General features: G+C 39.1%; 1 protein-coding gene across 9 annotated transcripts in view; it reads left to right on the forward strand.

The window, feature by feature from the left end:
- nav1a (neuron navigator 1a) overlaps positions 1-19,137 on the forward strand; it is a 210,023-nt gene that overhangs the window by 149,064 nt on the left and 41,822 nt on the right. For 7 of the 9 annotated variants that reach the window (XM_039689889.2, XM_039689893.2, XM_089124208.1 and 4 more), the window contains 7 exons: positions 7,442-8,201; positions 10,505-10,936; positions 14,011-14,052; positions 14,174-14,313; positions 16,540-16,719; positions 17,500-17,552; positions 18,365-18,388. In XM_039689889.2, the coding sequence (XP_039545823.2) occupies positions 7,442-8,201; positions 10,505-10,936; positions 14,011-14,052; positions 14,174-14,313; positions 16,540-16,719; positions 17,500-17,552; positions 18,365-18,388 (1,631 nt within the window). The remainder of the gene's footprint in view (positions 1-7,441; positions 8,202-10,504; positions 10,937-14,010; positions 14,053-14,173; positions 14,314-16,539; positions 16,720-17,499; positions 17,553-18,364; positions 18,389-19,137) is intronic. The other 2 variants (XM_039689892.2, XM_039689894.2) reach the window with 1 other exon arrangement.

A 19,137-nucleotide genomic window follows, 5' to 3' on the forward strand; every position in this document is an offset into this window, starting at 1 on the left:
TAATCTTTAGAGTGAATGCATTAAATTAAAAGAGCTTCAAGAAAACAGTTTTTTTTTTTGTTGTTGTTTTTTTTTTCATTGTGTGTTTAATGCCACCTCGCGGGGGTCCGTTTGACATTTACATTAAAGCGTGAGACACAGTGGGGAACACGGCGTTTATGCAGCTGGACCAGAAAGGGACCATCTGGATGCTGTACTGTACGTGTCGGAAAATAAACCCATTTATCCAAAAAGAAACACGAAGCACGTCATGATGTCACTTTAATGAAAGGCAGCCATGTTTAGTCTTTCATTCAGTGTGTGTTGACACGTATCCAGACTCGTGCATACGTCTGCCATTCATGTGGCATCCAATGCGGTCCAGCTTTCAAACGCACAGAAGAGGGTGAATGACAGACTGATGAAATTTAAGCAATTGCACCCAGTGAACTGAGCAACTCGATCTGCTTCATTCAGAAAACACACTTTAGATGTGTTCTCCCCAAATGACACCGTTTCAGTGAAGCCGTCATGTCAGCTACTACAAGCAACCACTTTCCTAGAGTAGCCTACCAAAAAAATGTCTGTTTTAGAGCGATATTTTATTCTAATAGCTGGTTGTTACTTACATTGTGTTATTCTTGCTGCTGTAGGTTATGATTATGAATTATTAAGTGTCATGTTTGCAGAACAAGATGTTTTTTTCTGTTGTTCCAGAGTGAAGATTTTGTTTTAAATCCATTAAAAAACATAATTCCCCCTAATCATTTTCCATGATTCCAAAGCAAATCATCTTTATAATAAACTTCATATTTGCATCACTTCCTGTCTTGAAAGAGTCCATCAATACAAAAATGCAACGACTGCGCCATATTCAAATTCGATGAGTTTGAGTCTTTTTGAGTGATTTATTAATCTGCGTATCAATTGTTTATCACATTTTTCCATCTTAAACTTTTTGAATATGCCATGACTGGACAGAAAAAAAAAAAAAGAACCAGATGCAAAGCAGAACTGAAAAAACTGGCTGAACGCTTTAGTGAAGTGGTTTGTCCCAGAGACGGTGGAGCACAAAAGTAGTCATTAGTCTATCAGCGAGTGTCCAGACGTTACCGAGCGGCAAGCCAAGCGTCTGTGTCGGCGCTATCTGTGGACAGACGCCGTGATTGGACAAACCGGAGGCACGAGATGGCCCTGGAAACATGATTGTACACACATGTTGCAACAGAGAGAATTAGTTCCAGCTTTTATTCAGTGTTGTCTTTATGATTTACCATCCACTGGAATTGGATCTCAAATATTCCATATTAGAAAAATACAGTCATATAATTGGGAACCTCTATCCCTGTCGTACGAGATGTGTATGAAATACAGCCTCATAGACTGGGAGAGAAATGAGCCGATCAATCTTATTTATGGGTCTCTCGTTCCCCAGACAGAGTGACGGTCCTTCACTCCGCCTGATCGATCCCAGTGCTGCAGCACGAGCTGATCTCTTTATAGGCTGCGGTAAAAGAGACCCGTATTTAAGCACACATCACTGTTTTAGAGCCGAATCGTTTAAGTGGATGAATCGCTTATTTTTTTGGAGTCTCCTGTGAAGCATGCAACTGAATCTTGTTTGTGAACTTGATCTGCTGATGCACTGAATGTGTGTAGTCCACTCAGATCCAGTGTTGTAGTACTCGAGACTCGGACTCGTCTCGGACTCGGTCTCGAGACCATATTTTAATGGTCTTGGTCTTGTCATGGACTCGTGTGCATTTGGACTCGAAATTGACTCGTACTCGAACATTTTTTTTTTTTAGGACTCGGACTTATTCCCGAGTCCACTCCAGTTCAATTAAAAATATTTTTCATGATTATTAATGTATGTCAATAAAATATTTCTTCAAATTGATTGACACGCCCAGTGATTGGTGATTTTCTAGTGCGCAACTGCGCATGACAAATTGTAATAAAATTACTTTCAACACCACCTACTATGTGGCCTTTTTACCCTAAACTGATCATATTTTTTAAACTCTAAGTAAATTCAGTAAAAAAAAAAAAAAAAAAAAGTATTTCTCTAAGTAAAAAGTAAATTAGGTAATCAACCCTCACTGGTCTCGGTCTCGACTCGGACTCGACCGTCTCTGGTCTCGGACTCGACTCTCTATGGACTCGGTCTTGACTCAGACTCGACTCTCTCTGGTCTCGGTGTCGACTCGGACTCGAGTGAGGTGGTCTCGACTACAACACTGCTCAGATCTTCATGCGAGTTTTGATTATAAGGTGATAAAGGAGAGAATTGGAGAATTGTGACAGTATACAGTAGGATGCAGAGGGTGATGAAGATACATAATTAATAAGAACAAAACTATTTTTGTTGAAGTTGTTTTTATACTGAATCATTTAGACCACTTATGGCACACAAAAGATAATCGTTGCCATCTACTGGTGTGATGATGCATAACAAGGGTGAGTGAACGAATCAGTCGACGAATCATCGATCTGAATGAGTATTCTCGGTGAATCAATAGAAAATACACGACGGACTGTTTGTTCACACCAGACGTGAATAGCGTGTCAAATTCACGTCTACCGCGTCTAGTTATAAGCTTGAACACCTTGAATCCATTCGTGTGTCAAGAGCGGAATTGATCAACATAAAAGATGGCCGCCAATGGGTTTCGATCCCGAGCGAAAAGAAAAGAGCGAATCGAAACCCGTTGGCGGCCATCTTTTTTAAGTTGATTGAGCATTCAGCGAGAGAGTCACCGCTCTGTATTTGCTCTGGAGAGCAGAATGGCGGCTTAGGGATTATCGTCGCCGTATTTGTATCCACCTGACCCAGTTTGGTGAGTTTCATCACTCGCTCCAGGAGCTGTGCCTGGATGACGGCCGCTTTCAGCGGTACTTCCACCTGTTCCGTGCCCAGTTTGATGACCTGTTGTCCTGCATCGGATCACCCTCGCCCTCATCCACCTAATGTGTCATTTTATTTTTGTTTTGATGATATGGAGTCAGCCTCTAAAAGTGATTAACCTGTCCTGTGATCTATTTAATAAGTAGCATTCAATACAAAATGAATATGGTTTATATATTGAAATTAAGTTTTATGTGATAAAATATTTGCTTTGTTGTGCGTTAGAACCACACCAGGTATTATAAAATAATTTATTGAAGCATCCAGGTTACCTCACCACAAGACAGCAGCAAGCAGCTAGGCTCCTGATTGGTTAACGCGGCGTGAATTGACGCTAAAGTTCAGATTTTTTAACTTGGGCAGCAGACGTGAATTTGCGTCAAACGCGTGAAGGCACAAAAAGCATTTGCGCGTAACACACGTAACACACCAGACGCTCAATTCGTACGAGGCGTATTCGTGTCTACCGCACCACGCTCTAAGCCTCATTCGCGTCACAGGATTTTTTACGTGCCTAACGCGTCTTTGCATTTGAAATCAATGCAAATTTTTTTTTACGTGCCTAACGCGACATTGAAATCACTCGCGCCAGGTGCTCTATTTGCGTCTGGTTTGAACGCACCATTAGTAAGGTGCTTGGATAACTATAACTCCTCTTTGTCTACTATATAGTAGGGCTGGGTAATAAATATCGATTTCTCGATATTAATCGATTCTCATTTTTACGAACCGATATCGAGTCTTAAATCTCAAGAATCGATTAGTCATCCTGTTTCATTTGAATGAATGGAACATTGTATCGCGGCTGTGCTCATCCAAGAAATCGCAATAATCTTTGTCCTTTGTTACTATTGATATGAAACACAAAGTCTCAATTTTCAAATTACATCCATTTTCTTTAGAAATTCAAAAACATAAATAACGTTTCGGCGCTGTGGCGTGAGATCGCTCTGGCGCAGCTCAAGAGAAGCAGCAGCGCTGATCTCTCTTCCGGCTTAATAATACCAGTCACAGCGCGAAATAAACATGAATGAGCATCTGAAAGTGTGTTAAAAGATAGAGTACAACTTATCGAAATCCGTATCATGTCACATTGATTCGCTAAATCAGTGTTTCAACCGTGGAAAGACGTCAGTTAAACAGCTTGTAATCAATTTCATGTATCGTCATATTTACCTCAGAAAACCCACATAAACTCGTTAGTCAGCTAGAAAAAATAACTCTGGAGAGGAGCATTTTGCTAAATAGGCCTATATACACCATATTACAAATGCATTATAATCGTAATGTTCTTCAATATTTAATGCATATTTGAATAAATCTGGCAATTTTTTTGACAGCCACCATTTAAATGTTTATGTATAATCTTATTATTATAAAAATAAATAAGTGTAATTTAAGTTTTTGTATAGCTACAAAACAGTTAATTATTACCTTCATATTAGGCTAATGAACCCTAGTAGGCTACAACTAGACTGCCATAGTTTACAGCATTAGTTAATCGAATCGAATTGTGAAATTTGTGTCAATACCCAGCCCTACTATATAGTAAGTAAAAAGAGTAGCATCCATGGCGTAGACTGAGAGGTCCTCAACTCAAACTGTTTGCAATCACATTATTATCTATAGGGCACAGCTAATTGGTTCCTGTTGTATCAGTAGCCAATGAGCTTGCATGTTCAACATTGGTCAGCATTTGCAGTTTCAGAAACCCTCCACCTTCCCCAGCTCCACCTGTATGATCTGCTGTAGGTAATTCATGTATGCTATATTATACAGCAGCTGCAGGTCTTGCTCACAGCAGTGTGTCGTGTTTGTATTGGCAGCAGCAAGTCCCATAGTAAGTTATTCGCAAAGTAAGTTCTTATTCGAATGTTGTTTGTCTTAAGGCCATTGCACACGGAGTCCGAAATTTTCGTATGCGTTTTTTCGTATTCGTGATTCGGTGGCTCAGAATTTTCAAAACACCATTCAAATACCATTTAAACTGCTTGCTACGGATGCGAACAACGCAGGAAATCGAACCCGCGTGATTGACATAACGTGAGGTCGTATTTATTTTTTAACGTGCGAAAATGTCAGGCGCGAATTTCGGACTCAGTATTGCATATTTTAGTATTGCGTTAAATGATACTTCAGAGTAGTGCTTTAGAGTAGTAATAGCTCACCTCTACTCAGCAAACCATGTGAGTATGAGGGGGGTTACTTAAAAAAAAATATCCCAAACCCTAATTATAAATAATAGTATAAGTAATAGCACAATGAATTTTGCATTAGCAAACATTGCTAATAACAGTCATAATCTGGGTGTCAGGGGAAATAGATCTTAATTATGCCACATTGGACTGACACATTGTTATTCTAAGACACAATCTTGTATAATAAGACCATGTTCAACACAAAGTATATATTTTGTCGTACAAGCCAGCCGGTACACTGATGAAGTATCAGGAAGACAAATTACGTCTGTTTCCATTCCTCTTCTCACAGCTGTATCTCGGTCAGTTTGATAGCTTAACGGCCAGACTCTTTCAGTTCTCTCCCTGTCCAATTTTTTCCAATTTCCATTGACTTTCTCTCTTTTACTGTTTACCTCCAGTCTAAACAAACATGTAAAAAAAATGTGTCTTACTCCCCCTTGTATCCTTTGATACAATCATGCTAGCAGTTAATCCAGTCGTAGCCTGCTAATGGCCTACATTATTCCAGCTCAACATATTTCTTTTCACATCTAATCTTCATCTCAAGTTAATGTCAGCTGTATTTACTTGTGTTGGCCGTCGTCCTGGGTGGCAGTGGTGTGAATTACAGCGCCCTGTGACACCCCGCTACGCTATTTTTATTTGTTGTGCGGTTCTGCTAATTGAGCCGTTTAAATGTTTAAGCTACTCTCGCAAGTTTTTTTGCATAGCATGGATTGCGTTGTTGTAGTTAAGCCAATTTTCAAGTTTGCGAACAGTCTGTTTGGTGTGTTTTCCCAGTCGTCCAGAGATCGAGTCACGATTGCGCTTGCGTTTTTGGCCCTGGTTTTGCCGCATATTTATAAATACCTCTGAGAGGATCCAGATGGCCATCAGGGTGGGCTTTGCAAGTTCACCCATTTCATGTTGTCAGTACAGTAACAGTTGTGCCGTACCCGCTCCCGTTGTTTCCTAAATAGCTCTATGACTTCAAGGGTCTTCTGTTAAAGTTAACGTCTTAAATATTCAAGCAGCCTGTCATGTTACGGTTGAGTGAACTGAAGTCAGCAGCGTAAGCTGTATGATGGATTGTATCCATATACTGCATTATTCTAATGAAGCAGCTTGTGTGTGTTGTGGTTCTAAATGAAGTGCAAAGTTCCGGTTAGAGGTTGCATTAATGTCTTGCATTAAAGGGTTAGTTCACCCAAAAATGAAAATTAAGTCATTAATTACTCACCCCCATGCTGTACCAACCCCGTAAGACCTTCGTTCATCTTCGGAACACAAATAAAGATATTTTTGATTGAATCTGAGAGCTAGATCAGTCCTACATAGACTGCCTAAGGGACTTGCTCTTGACGGCCCATAAAGTCATTAAAGAAAAGGTTTAAATGTTCCATGTGCCAACATCGGCTCAATTATAAGTTTATCAAGCGACGAGACTACTTTTTGTGCGAAAAAAAAACATAAATAACGACTTAATTCGACTATTCTATTACTTCCTTATGGGCGCATGCGCGAGAACTGAGACGAGGACGTTCTTCTCCTTCGACTACTTTTTGTTACCGGCTGCTCCGCTTAGGAGTATTACCGCCACCTACCGTATAAAATGATGATCCATATACAAGGCGCTCCGGATTATAAGGAACACTGTCGTTTTTTGAGAAGATTAAAGGCTTTTAAGTGCATCTTGTAGTGCGGAAAATACGCTAATTGAAAAGCGTATGTACAGCGCGCATCTTCCTCTGCTTGTAAACAGAAAGTTTTGTGCTTCCAGCTATATCAGCACATCATCTTATACGGTAGGGGGCGGTAATACTCCTAAGCGGAGCAGCCGGTAACAAAAAGTAGTCGAAGGAGAAGAACGTCCTCGTATCAGTTCTCGCGCATGCGCCCATAAGGAAGTAATAGAATAGTCGAATTAAGTCGTTATTTATGTTTTTTTCGCACAAAAAGTAGTCTCGTCGCTTGATAAACTTATAATTGAGCCGCTGTAGGCACATGGAATATTTAAACCTTTTCTTTAATGACTTTATGGGCCATCAAGAGCCAGTCCCTTAGGCATCCTATGTAGGACTGATCTAGCTCTCAGATTCAATCAAAAATTTATTTGTGTTCCGAAGATGAACGAAGGTCTTACGGGGTTGGTACAGCATGGGGGTGAGCAATTAATGACTTAATTTTCATTTTTGGGTGAACTAACCCTTTAATCTGCTCAGCACCAAAGATGTAATTTAGTGAACTAGATTATTTCACTCAATTAATTAACTCAACACAATGAGATCTCTTCTCTCTTGGTTTGATGTTTGTAATAATTCTTCTTGATTATGGTTACTCAAGTCTGATTGAGTTGATTTGCGTTTGCCTGCAGTTCCAAAGAATGATCAGCGAGTCGTGGATAAAGCCAAAATGGCGGTGAAAACATCCGGATTACAGCGCTCCAGTTCGGATGCAGGGAAAGATCGCGGTGAACACCGAAAACCTCCCTCCGGTCTTGTCCGTCCCTCTGCCGGAACCACAAATTCCTTTGGTTACAAGAAAACTGCTCCAACTACCGGCACTGCCACTGTCCTAACAACTGGTGGAGATTCTGCGGTTGGGAACAAAACTCCTAAAACCTCTGGTATCCCAGTGAAACCCTCTGCTGGTGGGGTAGTCGGAGGACGAAAGACCAGCCTTGATGTATCGATCTGTGATCAAGGGTTCATGGCTCCGAATGCGCGCAACAACATCCAGTATCGGAGCCTCCCAAGACCCGCCAAGTCCAGCACCTTGAGTCTGACGGGAGGACGGCCGGGCGCTCGCCCCGTCAGCAGCAACATGGACGCTGGTCTTCAGGGTCTAAAAACCGTCCCCACCCCGTCCAGACTGAAGGAACCAGGCAGTGGGAAGAGCTCCCATCGGGTCAGTACGGGAGGGTACGGTCCAGTCAACCAGACGGACCGTGAGAAGGAGAAGGCCAAAGCCAAGGCAGTGGCGTCTGACTCTGAGAGTTGCGGAGGGGGGTCGCTGAAGAACGGCTCATTGACACCAACACAGGGTGCGCTGGAGCCTCCTTCCAAACTACTGGGACTTCGGCAACCATCCAGCCTGGGGAAATATTCAGAGCTGCCGTCTCCAAACTCCCAGAGGTGAGATAAACCCCCTTCACGTACGTAGCTTAAACCTCATATTGGCTCGGGTTTGCTCTTGTTCTTTCAATGATGGAAAATCAATTTGATGTTGAATATTTAAAATTTAGAATGCTGAAACGGTACCACTTTACAATAAGGTTTCATTAGTTAATATCAGTTAATGTGTTTACATGAACTAACAATGATCAGTACATTTGTTACAGTATTGATTAACTTATTAAAGAACAACTCCGGTCATTTTTTACATTGAGCTCATTTTTTGTACATTTGGAGTGCTGTCAGTACGGACAAAAACGACAAAATTCGGTGTTGCCTACACCGTGTTATCATCTTTCTTTAAATTCGCACCCTGTTGACTTCAATGGGGCAAGTTGTAAACCGGCTTTTAGCCTCTTAACATCCTTGATTTGTCATGACGAGTGCACGGCCATGTGAGTGGTGTTATTAAAGGGTTAGTTCACCCAAAAATGAAAATTAAGTCATTAATTACTCACCCCCATGCTGTACCAACCCCGTAAGACCTTCGTTTGTCTTCGGAACACAAATGAAGATATTTTTGATTAAATTTGAGAGCTGTATAACTACCACATTGGCTCCTAAGGGACTGCCTCTTGACGGCCCAGAAAGTCAATGAAGAAAATGTTTAAATATCCCAAGTGACTACCGTGGCTCAACTATATGTTTATCAAGCGACGCGAATACTTTTTGTGCGAAAAAACAAACAAAAATAACGAGTTTATTCGACTATTTATTTTCTTCCTTGTAGGCCAGAACGAGACTTCCTTATAGATTTCCACGACGCATGCACGAGATTTGCGATCTGCTTACACCAGCACTACTTCAGATCGCAATTCTCGCGCATGCGTCGTGGAAATCTATAAGGAAGTCTCGTTCTGGCCTACAAGGAAGAAAATAAATAGTCGAATAAACTCGTTATTTTTGTTTGTTTTTTCGCACAAAAAGTATTCGCGTCGCTTGATAAACATATAGTTGAGCCACGGTAGTCACTTGGGATATTTAAACATTTTCTTCATTGACTTTTTGGGCCGTCAAGAGGCAGTCCCTTAGGAGCCAATGTGGTAGTTATACAGCTCTCAAATTTAATCAAAAATATCTTCATTTGTGTTCCGAAGACGAACGAAGGTCTTACGGGGTTGGTACAGCATGGGGGTGAGTAATTAATGACTTAATTTTCATTTTTGGGTGAACTAACCCTTTAAGAGTGACCACAGTCAATCTGACTGCAGTTGATGTGAAATATATTAATAAAAATTATGTTAATTCAGCCAGCTCATACCCGTGTTTACTTCCTGTTTTCGGTCGTAGTCCACAGTAGTCGATTGTTGAGTTTGCGCGTGCGATCATTGGTAACTCAATGATGTTCAACATCTGATTCGGATGAACTGTCCATTTGAGCTGATATTCTCTGAACACCACACAGCACTGTCATTGGCTGACAGCTGACAGTCGGAGTCTCCACTGTTGCTTAGTTACCAATGATCACGTGCGTGAACTCGACAATCGACTACTGTGGACTTCGACCGAAAACGGGTATGTAAGCTGAAAAAAAAATTAGCTCATGTTAAAACTGACCGGAGTTCTCCTTTAAGTTGGACCTTTTGACTTGCTAACACAAAAAGTTAGCAAGCAATCAATAAATTTACATAACATTCAATTCTCAAATACTTTTGACATTTATTGGTTACAAATTAATTGTTATAATTGTTAATTAAAATGTAATCATTTTATGAATTAAAATGAGCCTAACATAAAATATTAAGATTGGATTATTAGATTATAAATATTAGACTTTATAAAATAAATAAATAAAATAGAAATGTTACCTTAAACTAACTGAAATAATTTTCATTGAAATTAAAATAATTCAAACTAAATATAGAAATATATATTAAAAAAATTAAATCATATAAATTAAAAAAAAAATTAAGCTAAAATGAAAGCTTAAACTATATAAATAAAAGCTAATTCAAAACACAAATAAATACTGAGGTAGTTAATAAATTATATTAAAATAACCTAATGGCAGATAATGATATAAAATTGATTAATTATTTCTATTAATTAATTCTTCAATTTTTTTTCTTATAATAAAAATTTTAAATGTACCTTTTTTAAAAAAGTTTTTTTCACCACTAAGATTTCATAAAGAATCACCATATATATATACAGTGTATATATATATATATAATTTTTTTTTCCTCACTAACTCACATTTGTCATGTCAGTTATTTTAGTCTGCGTCTCATTTTTAATTACTCTCTATATAATGGGATCCACAGGCCATCCAGTGCCAGATCTCTGCCTAAACCTGCTCACCTGGACAAAGTCAACTCCAACAGCCTGGACTGTGGGATACTCAATGTGGAGGACCAGCTTCCCCCCAAAGTGCCGCCCTTCTCCAAATTACAGGATCTGTCAGGAATCAGCAGCTCAAGTGGTCTGACCCCCAGCCCAGCTCCCATCCTCAACGTCAACTCCTCTGAATGTTTCTCCAGCGCCACCGTGGGCCGAGGGGGCAGTGCTAGTGGCTCTCCCTCGCTCTACCCCCGCCTCTCCGGCCTGCACCGTAGCATGGAGTCCTTGCCTCTACAGATGAGCGTGTCTCCAGCAGGGGGCAGTGTGACGGAGTCCAGGCCCAGACACGAGGACAGAGGGACGCTTGGTGGCTGGTCAACTGGAAGCAGGGTCTCTCTCACTCTCACGACTGACAGGTGAGGCCGTGTCCAGTGATTCATGCACCTCCTGTCTGAGGTCACATGAGCTATGATGGTGTAACTCATAAATGCTGACAAAAATAGCTTTTAGCATAAAAAATTGAAAATTTCTCTCTTTAATTAGGCTACTATAAAATATATAAAGGTATTATAATCAGTGATTTAAAACTAAAATAAGAATGTATTATATTATATTGTATATCAAATCAGTTCAGAATTTCATTTTTAAAAACAAAGCAGACTTTTATGAGTTTATCTACATCACATTTAAAAAGGCCTGAATACAAATATTGCATAATCATGGTCGTTTCCTGTCTCTGGCCTAAAACAGCAGCCCTCCCATATGAAATGTGTAAATGAACATATTGGGTGGCGAGTTCAAAGTCTTCCTGTTACTGAGCTTATGTTCACCACAAGGTTCACGCAGCTCTCTGTTTTTGTGCGGTCTCCTTTATAAAAACCCACTGCAAAATTGTTAATGGTTGCTCAGTCAGATTAAAAACTGGACAATAGCTCACAACCTTAATGTTGCTCATTATTTTTATTGGAGCTGAAGGGCTAATGGGGGTCATGTGTCTGAGGCGGGAAGTTGATCATTCGTTTAATTTGCAGTGACTCTAATACTGTTTCTATTCAGCAACTCATCTCTCTCCATTACAGCTCTTATCCATTGCTCTCTTTATCCATTTCTTCACTACAGAGTTATTAATGAAGACTCTGTTCCTCGAAACTGTGTCTACGGACAGAGCAGAGCAGTTTGTGATCAAAAAAATATTTCGGCATGTTCTCAGGAAAATAGTATTAACCCTCAGGTGCTCTTCATTCCGGAGTCACACTTGTTATCTTCCCGGTCAAAAGTGACCGGACACCTAAAAATTAAATTTCCTCCATCCCAGTAAAACCAATGCAATTTTTTTTTGTTCTATAATATTTATTCTTTGTAATTTGATATTTTTAAACAATTCGATTGAATTTATTAATATTTATGCAATATTTATGGTCTATTTTTGCCATGGGAAAAATATATATATTTTTCTATATATATATATATATATATATATTTTTTTTTTCAAAAAATTATGACTGCAGTATTTTAGTTTAATATAGAGTCTAGGCCTTCAGAAAAAAAATATTTTTTGAAGAAAATTAGCACCATCTTGTTACAGTATAGAGAAATACAAAAAATATATATATATATTTTTTTTTTTGGTGGTGGTGGTGGATTTGAATATATAGTTGAAACAATCTCAAAAACATTTTTTATTTAAAAAATGTAAAAAATAAACAAATAAAAATTTGAGAATTTTGTGTTTTTGTCAATTTCCCATTCATTTCCTATGGGGGTCATTTTTGACCAAAGACCACAAGTGTGACTATTTTTTTAAGACCATTTAGCATGCTCAGATTATGACCTCAATTTTTTTGTGTGTTCACATACATAATGCCATAAAAGTCACCAAGTTTCGTAACGTTCCGAAGAATCTGTGATTTTTAAAAATTCAAAACATACTTTTTGTAATAAAAAATTATTGGTGTGTATGTGTATAAAAGTGTGTTTGTATACGTGTGTGTGGGTGGGTTTGTCTGTTTTGCACTCTAGATGTTGTAGAGTGTCGCCCCTTTCCTGCGGTGTACTTTTTTTTAGAATTGTGGGCGATTTGTAGATTGCACGTACAAAAATTCAGAGAATTTTTATTTATTTTTTTTGTCAATTCCCCATTCACTTCCTATGGGCCGGTCATTTTTGACCGAAGAGCACAAGTGTGAATATTTTTTTAAGACCACTTAGCCTGCTCAGATCATGACCTCAATTTGTTTTTGTGTTCACATACATAATGCCATCAAAGTCTCCAAGTTTCGTAACGTTCCGAAGAAGCTGTGATTTTTAAAATTTCAAAACAGAAAATTCTTCGGTCAGAAATGACCGAAGAGCACCTGAGGGTTAAGGTGTAGTAGTGCCACAATGGTATAGCATTCTATGGGTGATTGCAAGCCCATTTCTATGGTGTTTTAACAGTTGTTAGCGGCCATTGCTAGCGTATGTTAGCATGTTGCTATAAAGTCACTGTTGCTGTTGTGTAATAAGTTTAATGATAATTCTCCACCTGTTTTGTTGACTTCCATGCAAAAATCAAATATCAGATCACTTCTCCTCAATGATCCTGTTTACTCCTGGTGTCAAGCTGTGTTTTGGTGGGTCGGATCACAAGTAGACGAGAGACACACATTCCCGTTTGCACCTGGTGTTTTAATCTGCCTCTTTTGTACACTTTTAACCACTTCTGTCCTGATTTCTTCGATGGGAGGGTCTATGAGTGGGGAAATGTATATTTTTTCAGATCTTTCGATGTAATGGACATAATACGTTTGCGCAATTTACATATGAACACGAATCCGAGACAATGGAAAAACATGGAGAGCTATAGCTTTAAGAGCAGCCGAACGCTGTGTGTGTGTGTTGGAATTCAGGAATGTTGAGTAAATGGTATTTTGTGGCTGTTTGAAGCCTACGAAAGCAATCCAGTCGAATGCGTTGTCAACTCCCTCTGGAAAGGTGGAAAGTGGACAAGCTCAAAACGATTTAGACCCGTTTTAGTTTTTATCGTCGTCCACTTGTGATCCGACCAACCAAAACACATCTTAATACCAGGTGTATTAATATGTGTTTTGGTTACAGGGGCGATACAGGGACGAAACAGGGACGATAAGTCACATGATTTAGGAATTATTCCTAGGTTTAGCACAACCGGTGCAGGGCAACTTACACACTGAAGTGTAATACTTAGTGTTAAGTAATCGTCCGACACAGAGCCACATCACAGCATTTACATTCATACGGCGCATTTGTACTCGGATAACATGCACCCAAAATTCAAAGCAGAACAATTGGCAATTATGTTAATACTCAGATAATATCTCTGCTAATTATCCCCCTGCCTGAAATACTAATTGCTCATTTTGCTTTACAATTGTCTGTGATCTATTTTTGGAGTGTGATCTCTTCATTTCCATGCATAAGTGTCCTGTCATTTGAATAATGCTCTTTTTCTCTAACGTGTTCCTCTTTTCAGCTCACAACGGGACAGAAATACTCTCCCAAAGAAAGGCTTAAGGTACTGATCCTTTAACTTTACCTCTGCCGTCCTCATTACGGCGCCCCTCTTTATGGGACAAACGGTTTGATCCAATACTGTAAATCCATGAAACTAATGTCACACCCCCATTTCCCATCAGCCAGCACATCTCCTTGCAGGCTGAGGAGGACAACAAAGAGAGACGCCACTCACACACCATCATGAGCTTGACGGAGACGAACAGTCCGCCACAGTTCCCTTCACCCATACTGCCAGGAAAGATGCCACTGACAAGCATCAGTAAGTGTGTGCACACTTCTACAGCATTAACCCTCATCCTTTCTTCGTGACCTGGAACAAATCCTTCCCTCGCGCACGGGTCAAAATGACCCGAAGCCCAAAAATTATACTTAATTTTTTATTTTTATATTCTATTTCGTTTTGATCATATTGTTTTTTACATTTTTGATGCAATTTATTTTTTATTTTTTTATTTCATTTACCTTTTAAATGACTAGATTTGATCCATAATAAATAAACAGTCATTTAGTAATTTAAGGACATCCTCAAATTCTTTCAACTTAAAATCAAAATAACTCACAATATCATGCATAACTCTTTTAACCCTCTGAGGTCGAGTAACGCGGTGCCGCGTTTTGGTGTTTTTTTTCACATAGCTGCAGTATAGACTGAAAATACGTCATTAATGGTCAGATAAATAAAATCAATACATGATTATAAACTATAGAGGGTCTTCTTTTTTGTGTACACTCTTATTAACATCAAAACCTTGTGTTTTTGTAAAATCAATAAAATAAACAGGGTGCGCTTTGAGCTCACTCTGTCTAAAATCGTTCTGAAACGCGTCCGAAAAATGAACTGTAACTCGTTAAATACTTGTCACAGAGACACAAAAGATTTCTCTTTATGAAGCTGAAATTCTCTTCTTTTAAATTAAGTCATTTATATAAAAAAGCAACTATTCTCAGTTGATGTAATCTGTATGAAAAGAGAGAGATGTCAGTCTTTTCCCTTTCACCTAATTATAGCGTATGACGTGTTAAAGGATTAGTTCACTTTTGAAAAAACTTTTGCTGATAATTTACTCACCCCCATGTCATCCAAGATGTCCATGTCTTTCTTTCCTCAGTCGAAAAGAAATTTAGGTTTTTGATGAAAACATTCCAGGATTTTTCTCCATATAATGGACTTCAATGGGAACCGGATGGTTCAAGGTCCAAAAGACAGTTAATAACTGTTTCAGATGCAGCTTCAAATGTCTTTAAACGATATCAGACGATGAATAAGGGTCTTATCATGCGAAACGATCGGTTATTTCAAAGCTTATTCCAAAAATGTAACTTTTATAAGGACAAATGCTAGCCTAGCTCTATTCTGTGAGGCGCGTTTGTAACGTCACGTAATACGTAATTACGTTCGAAAGGTCACGGGCGACGTAGCCGGAAGTACAGAATCAAAATCGTCCGACATCGTTGTTTTACCTTTTAATTCCTTTTTTGTAAACGGCGTTTGAGTTAGTTTTCACGTTCAACCTATGCGTTCAACTTGTAAACACTCTGACTCTGTACTTCTGGTTACATCGCCCGTGACCATTTGAACGTAATTACGTACTACGTGATGTTGCAAACGCGCCTCACAGAATGGAGAAAGGCTAGCATTTGTCCTTAGAAAAGTTACATTTTTGGAATAAGCATTGAAATAACCGATCGTTTCGCATGATAAGACCCTTATTCATCGTCTGGTGTCGTTTAAAGACATTTGAAGCTGCATCTGAAACTGTTATTAACACTATCTTTTGGACCTGAACCATCCGGTTCCCATTGAAGTCCATTATATGGAGAAAAATCCTGGAATGTTTTCATCAGAAACATAAATTTCTTTTCGACTGAGGAAAGAAAGACATGGACATCTTGGATGACATGGGGGTGAGTAAATTATCAGCAAAAGTTTTTTCAAAAGTGAACTAATCCTTTAATGTGACCCCGCCCACTGAGAGCGCGCTATTCAAACGCTAATGTTGAGGCAAGCCATGAAAACGCCCACATAAGCTGGATAAAACATACAGTTTATCACATATCTAACCTTAACCTCATCTTTCCTGGAAAAGTTACCTCAGTTACCCGTTTCATTTCGAGGAGCACGGATTCAGCTGATGTAAGTCATTTATTCTTAAGTGCTTTATTGAATAGTGTCTGTAAAATGCACAAAGACTGTTTAAATATTAAATGCGCACACAGACAGACGCTCAAAATATCTTACATTTCAGCTCAGATGCTCAAAATAAACAGACATTTCAGCTCAAAATATCTTACATTGGGTGTCTTTGCTGAAAAAAAAAAATGTATATATAACATGATATTTCATGACTCTAGCCACTAGATAGAGTCAAATACTTTAATAAAAAGATGCATCCCCACCAGGCAACATGCGGGACACCTTTCTCCACTGGGCCTTGAGTTATTTCATATATAAACACTGGCTCCCTCTGTTGTCTGTTATGTGCAGTGACACCCAGCCCGACCTCAGGAACGCCAAGGATGACCAGATCCAACAGCATTCCCACTCACGAGGCCAGTTTTGATCTGTATCAGTCCTCACCGCTGGGCAGCACCCTATCACTCGCCGAGCGGCCCAAGAGCATGATCCGATCCGGCTCCTTCAGAGACAGAGATCCCGGCGATGACGGTGAGACTTTGGGTTACATGGTTCAGTCTAGTTTGAATCTCATAAAAGACGAAACATTAGTATTGTCCCTTTAAGTAGTAAAGCCCAAAGTATACTGTTTTTTTTTTTTTTTTAAAGTATGCACAATTGTACACACAGCCTGTCAAAGTATACTCTTCCAGGCTGCGTCCGAAAGGTTATCTATGCTGCCTTTAATGTGCCCCTCACATGTTACAATGTACCCCACCAATGGGGCATGTTGTCACATTTCACTTCTATTCTTTCAGGGTAAATCAAGAAAAAAGTATACACTGTATTAATAAAACAAAACCACATAATTGTACTTGACATGTGGGAAATTAATGTGGGGAAAAAATCTCTAAACCCTAAGTAGATTTACACAAATTGACAAAGTCAAAAAGTGTTACGTTGCGCCCCGCTCTCCCCTAATATGGACGTCAATGGGGTCCATCAACTGTTTAGTTACCAACATTCTTCAAAATATCTTCCTTTGTGTTCATTCAAAAATAAACTCATACAGGTTTGAAACAACTTGAGGGTAAAACATAATTTTTTAACTGAACTATTCCTTTAAGAATACTTTGGTCTAAGTGTAAGTTATTTTGGATCGAAGCATCTACTAAATTACTTCAGCATTTTCTAACCATGTTTGTGCTAAAAGTTAGCTCTGTAAGCTGGATGTGACTATGAATAATAAAACAAGATACAGGACAATACAACTATTTTAGTGTTTTTAAAATCACACTTTTTCTGTTTCTGTCTCTGTTTGTCCTGCTGCAGTTCATGGCTCAGTGCTCTCACTGGTGTCTAATGCCTCCTCCAGCTACTCCTCGGTAAGTATCCCAGCACTTTTTTCCCCCAGAACACGTGTCCTACGGCACTAGACTCTCACGAGTGCAGCTCGGTCTGCTCCTGCTGATTTATTAGACCCTCGCAGCAGGGCCACTAGAAGAAGCTTTCTCTGCTTTCCTTACTGAAAATGGAGTTGTTACTTGAACTGTTACACATGACACAGGTGCTGATGTGATCTATTGGTTCAATGAAGAACTGGCCTGTTTTTGTACACACACACACACACACACACACACACCAAAAAGCACCTTAAGTCAAATATTTATTTCATTCACTGATTCACTCATTAGTAATATACTTATTCTCAGCTAATTAACCCAATTGGCCTATAAATAGTGAAATCATTTATCATCGCTTTATTAAAAAATGCATTTGATGCCATTCTTATCTAGGGCTGCACATTTAATTGAATAAAATAAATTAAAATTAAAATCAAGTCTAAAATTTAATTAAATACATTTTTTCAAGTTCAAGTAAAATATGAATACGATGATAGTCACCAAATTTCAGGTCAGCTGAAAGCGGTCTCGATTTAGTTATTTTAAAGAGAACAAGTGTGATCACACTTTTTATGTGTTATTTTTATTTTTTTTAGCTTGGATATTTATCTATTTTTCTTATATTGCATTCAAAAATGCACAATATTGTCAAAATGATTTGACCAAATCGTGCAGCCCTGTTCCTGTCTTAGATCTTTTTCATTTGAATTAGTGTTTTTTCATCACTATTGACTTCCATTTATTCACCTTCTTACTGTCTCTCTGCCGTTCTTTTCTTCCGTGCCATCTCTCAGGCGGAGGAGAGAATTCAGGGCGAGGTGAGTGTCTGTCTGTCTCTCTCAGATTTTCCCTCTCCGTCATCCAGAAGTTAAAGACGGTCATGTTTATAACCTGTTTTTGTAATCCATGTTCTCAGAGACCATAACACCTAAAGTCAGCTAATGTCAGGTGCTGCTCAATGGCACAGCATTTTAAGTGCCCTTATTATGCTTTTTTCCAATACTGCCTTTCATGTAGTGTGTAGATGTAAAAGGTCTGCAAAGTTTTAAAAATCAAAGTGCACAATAAATAGTTATTGCCTGAAACGAGTCGTCAGTCATTCCAGTCTCACTTCCTGTTGCATACGTCTGTAACAATGTAACAAATTTGCATAACGGCAGTGTATGATATTCCCGTGAACAATGTCTACTTTGACCCTCAAGCACTGTAGTTGTAGCTGAGACTGGAAGAGTTTGGTTTGTGTTATTGACATGTCGAGAACACGCTGTTTCAGTGCTGCGAATCCACAGGACTGCCACTGGAATTGATACGGAAAAACTGACGTCATTGTTACTGTTCCTATCACTGTGTATCATGTACTGAGGAAGATTCAGAGGTGAAATTCAGATATGCTAATGAGCGTTTTCCGTCACACACTGTAAGCTGTTGACCAATCACAACAGACTGGGCCATCTTATCAATCAGAGCTGAGTTGATCAATCACAACAGACTGGGCATCTGACCAATCAGAGCTGGGTAGACCAATCGCAACAGACTGGACCATCTGAGCAATCAGAGCAGAGTAGAC

Source organism: Pimephales promelas, chromosome 20 (genome assembly GCF_988280905.1).
Source record: "Pimephales promelas chromosome 20, fPimPro1.hap1.1, whole genome shotgun sequence".
Taxonomy (NCBI): Eukaryota; Metazoa; Chordata; class Actinopteri; order Cypriniformes; family Leuciscidae; genus Pimephales; species Pimephales promelas.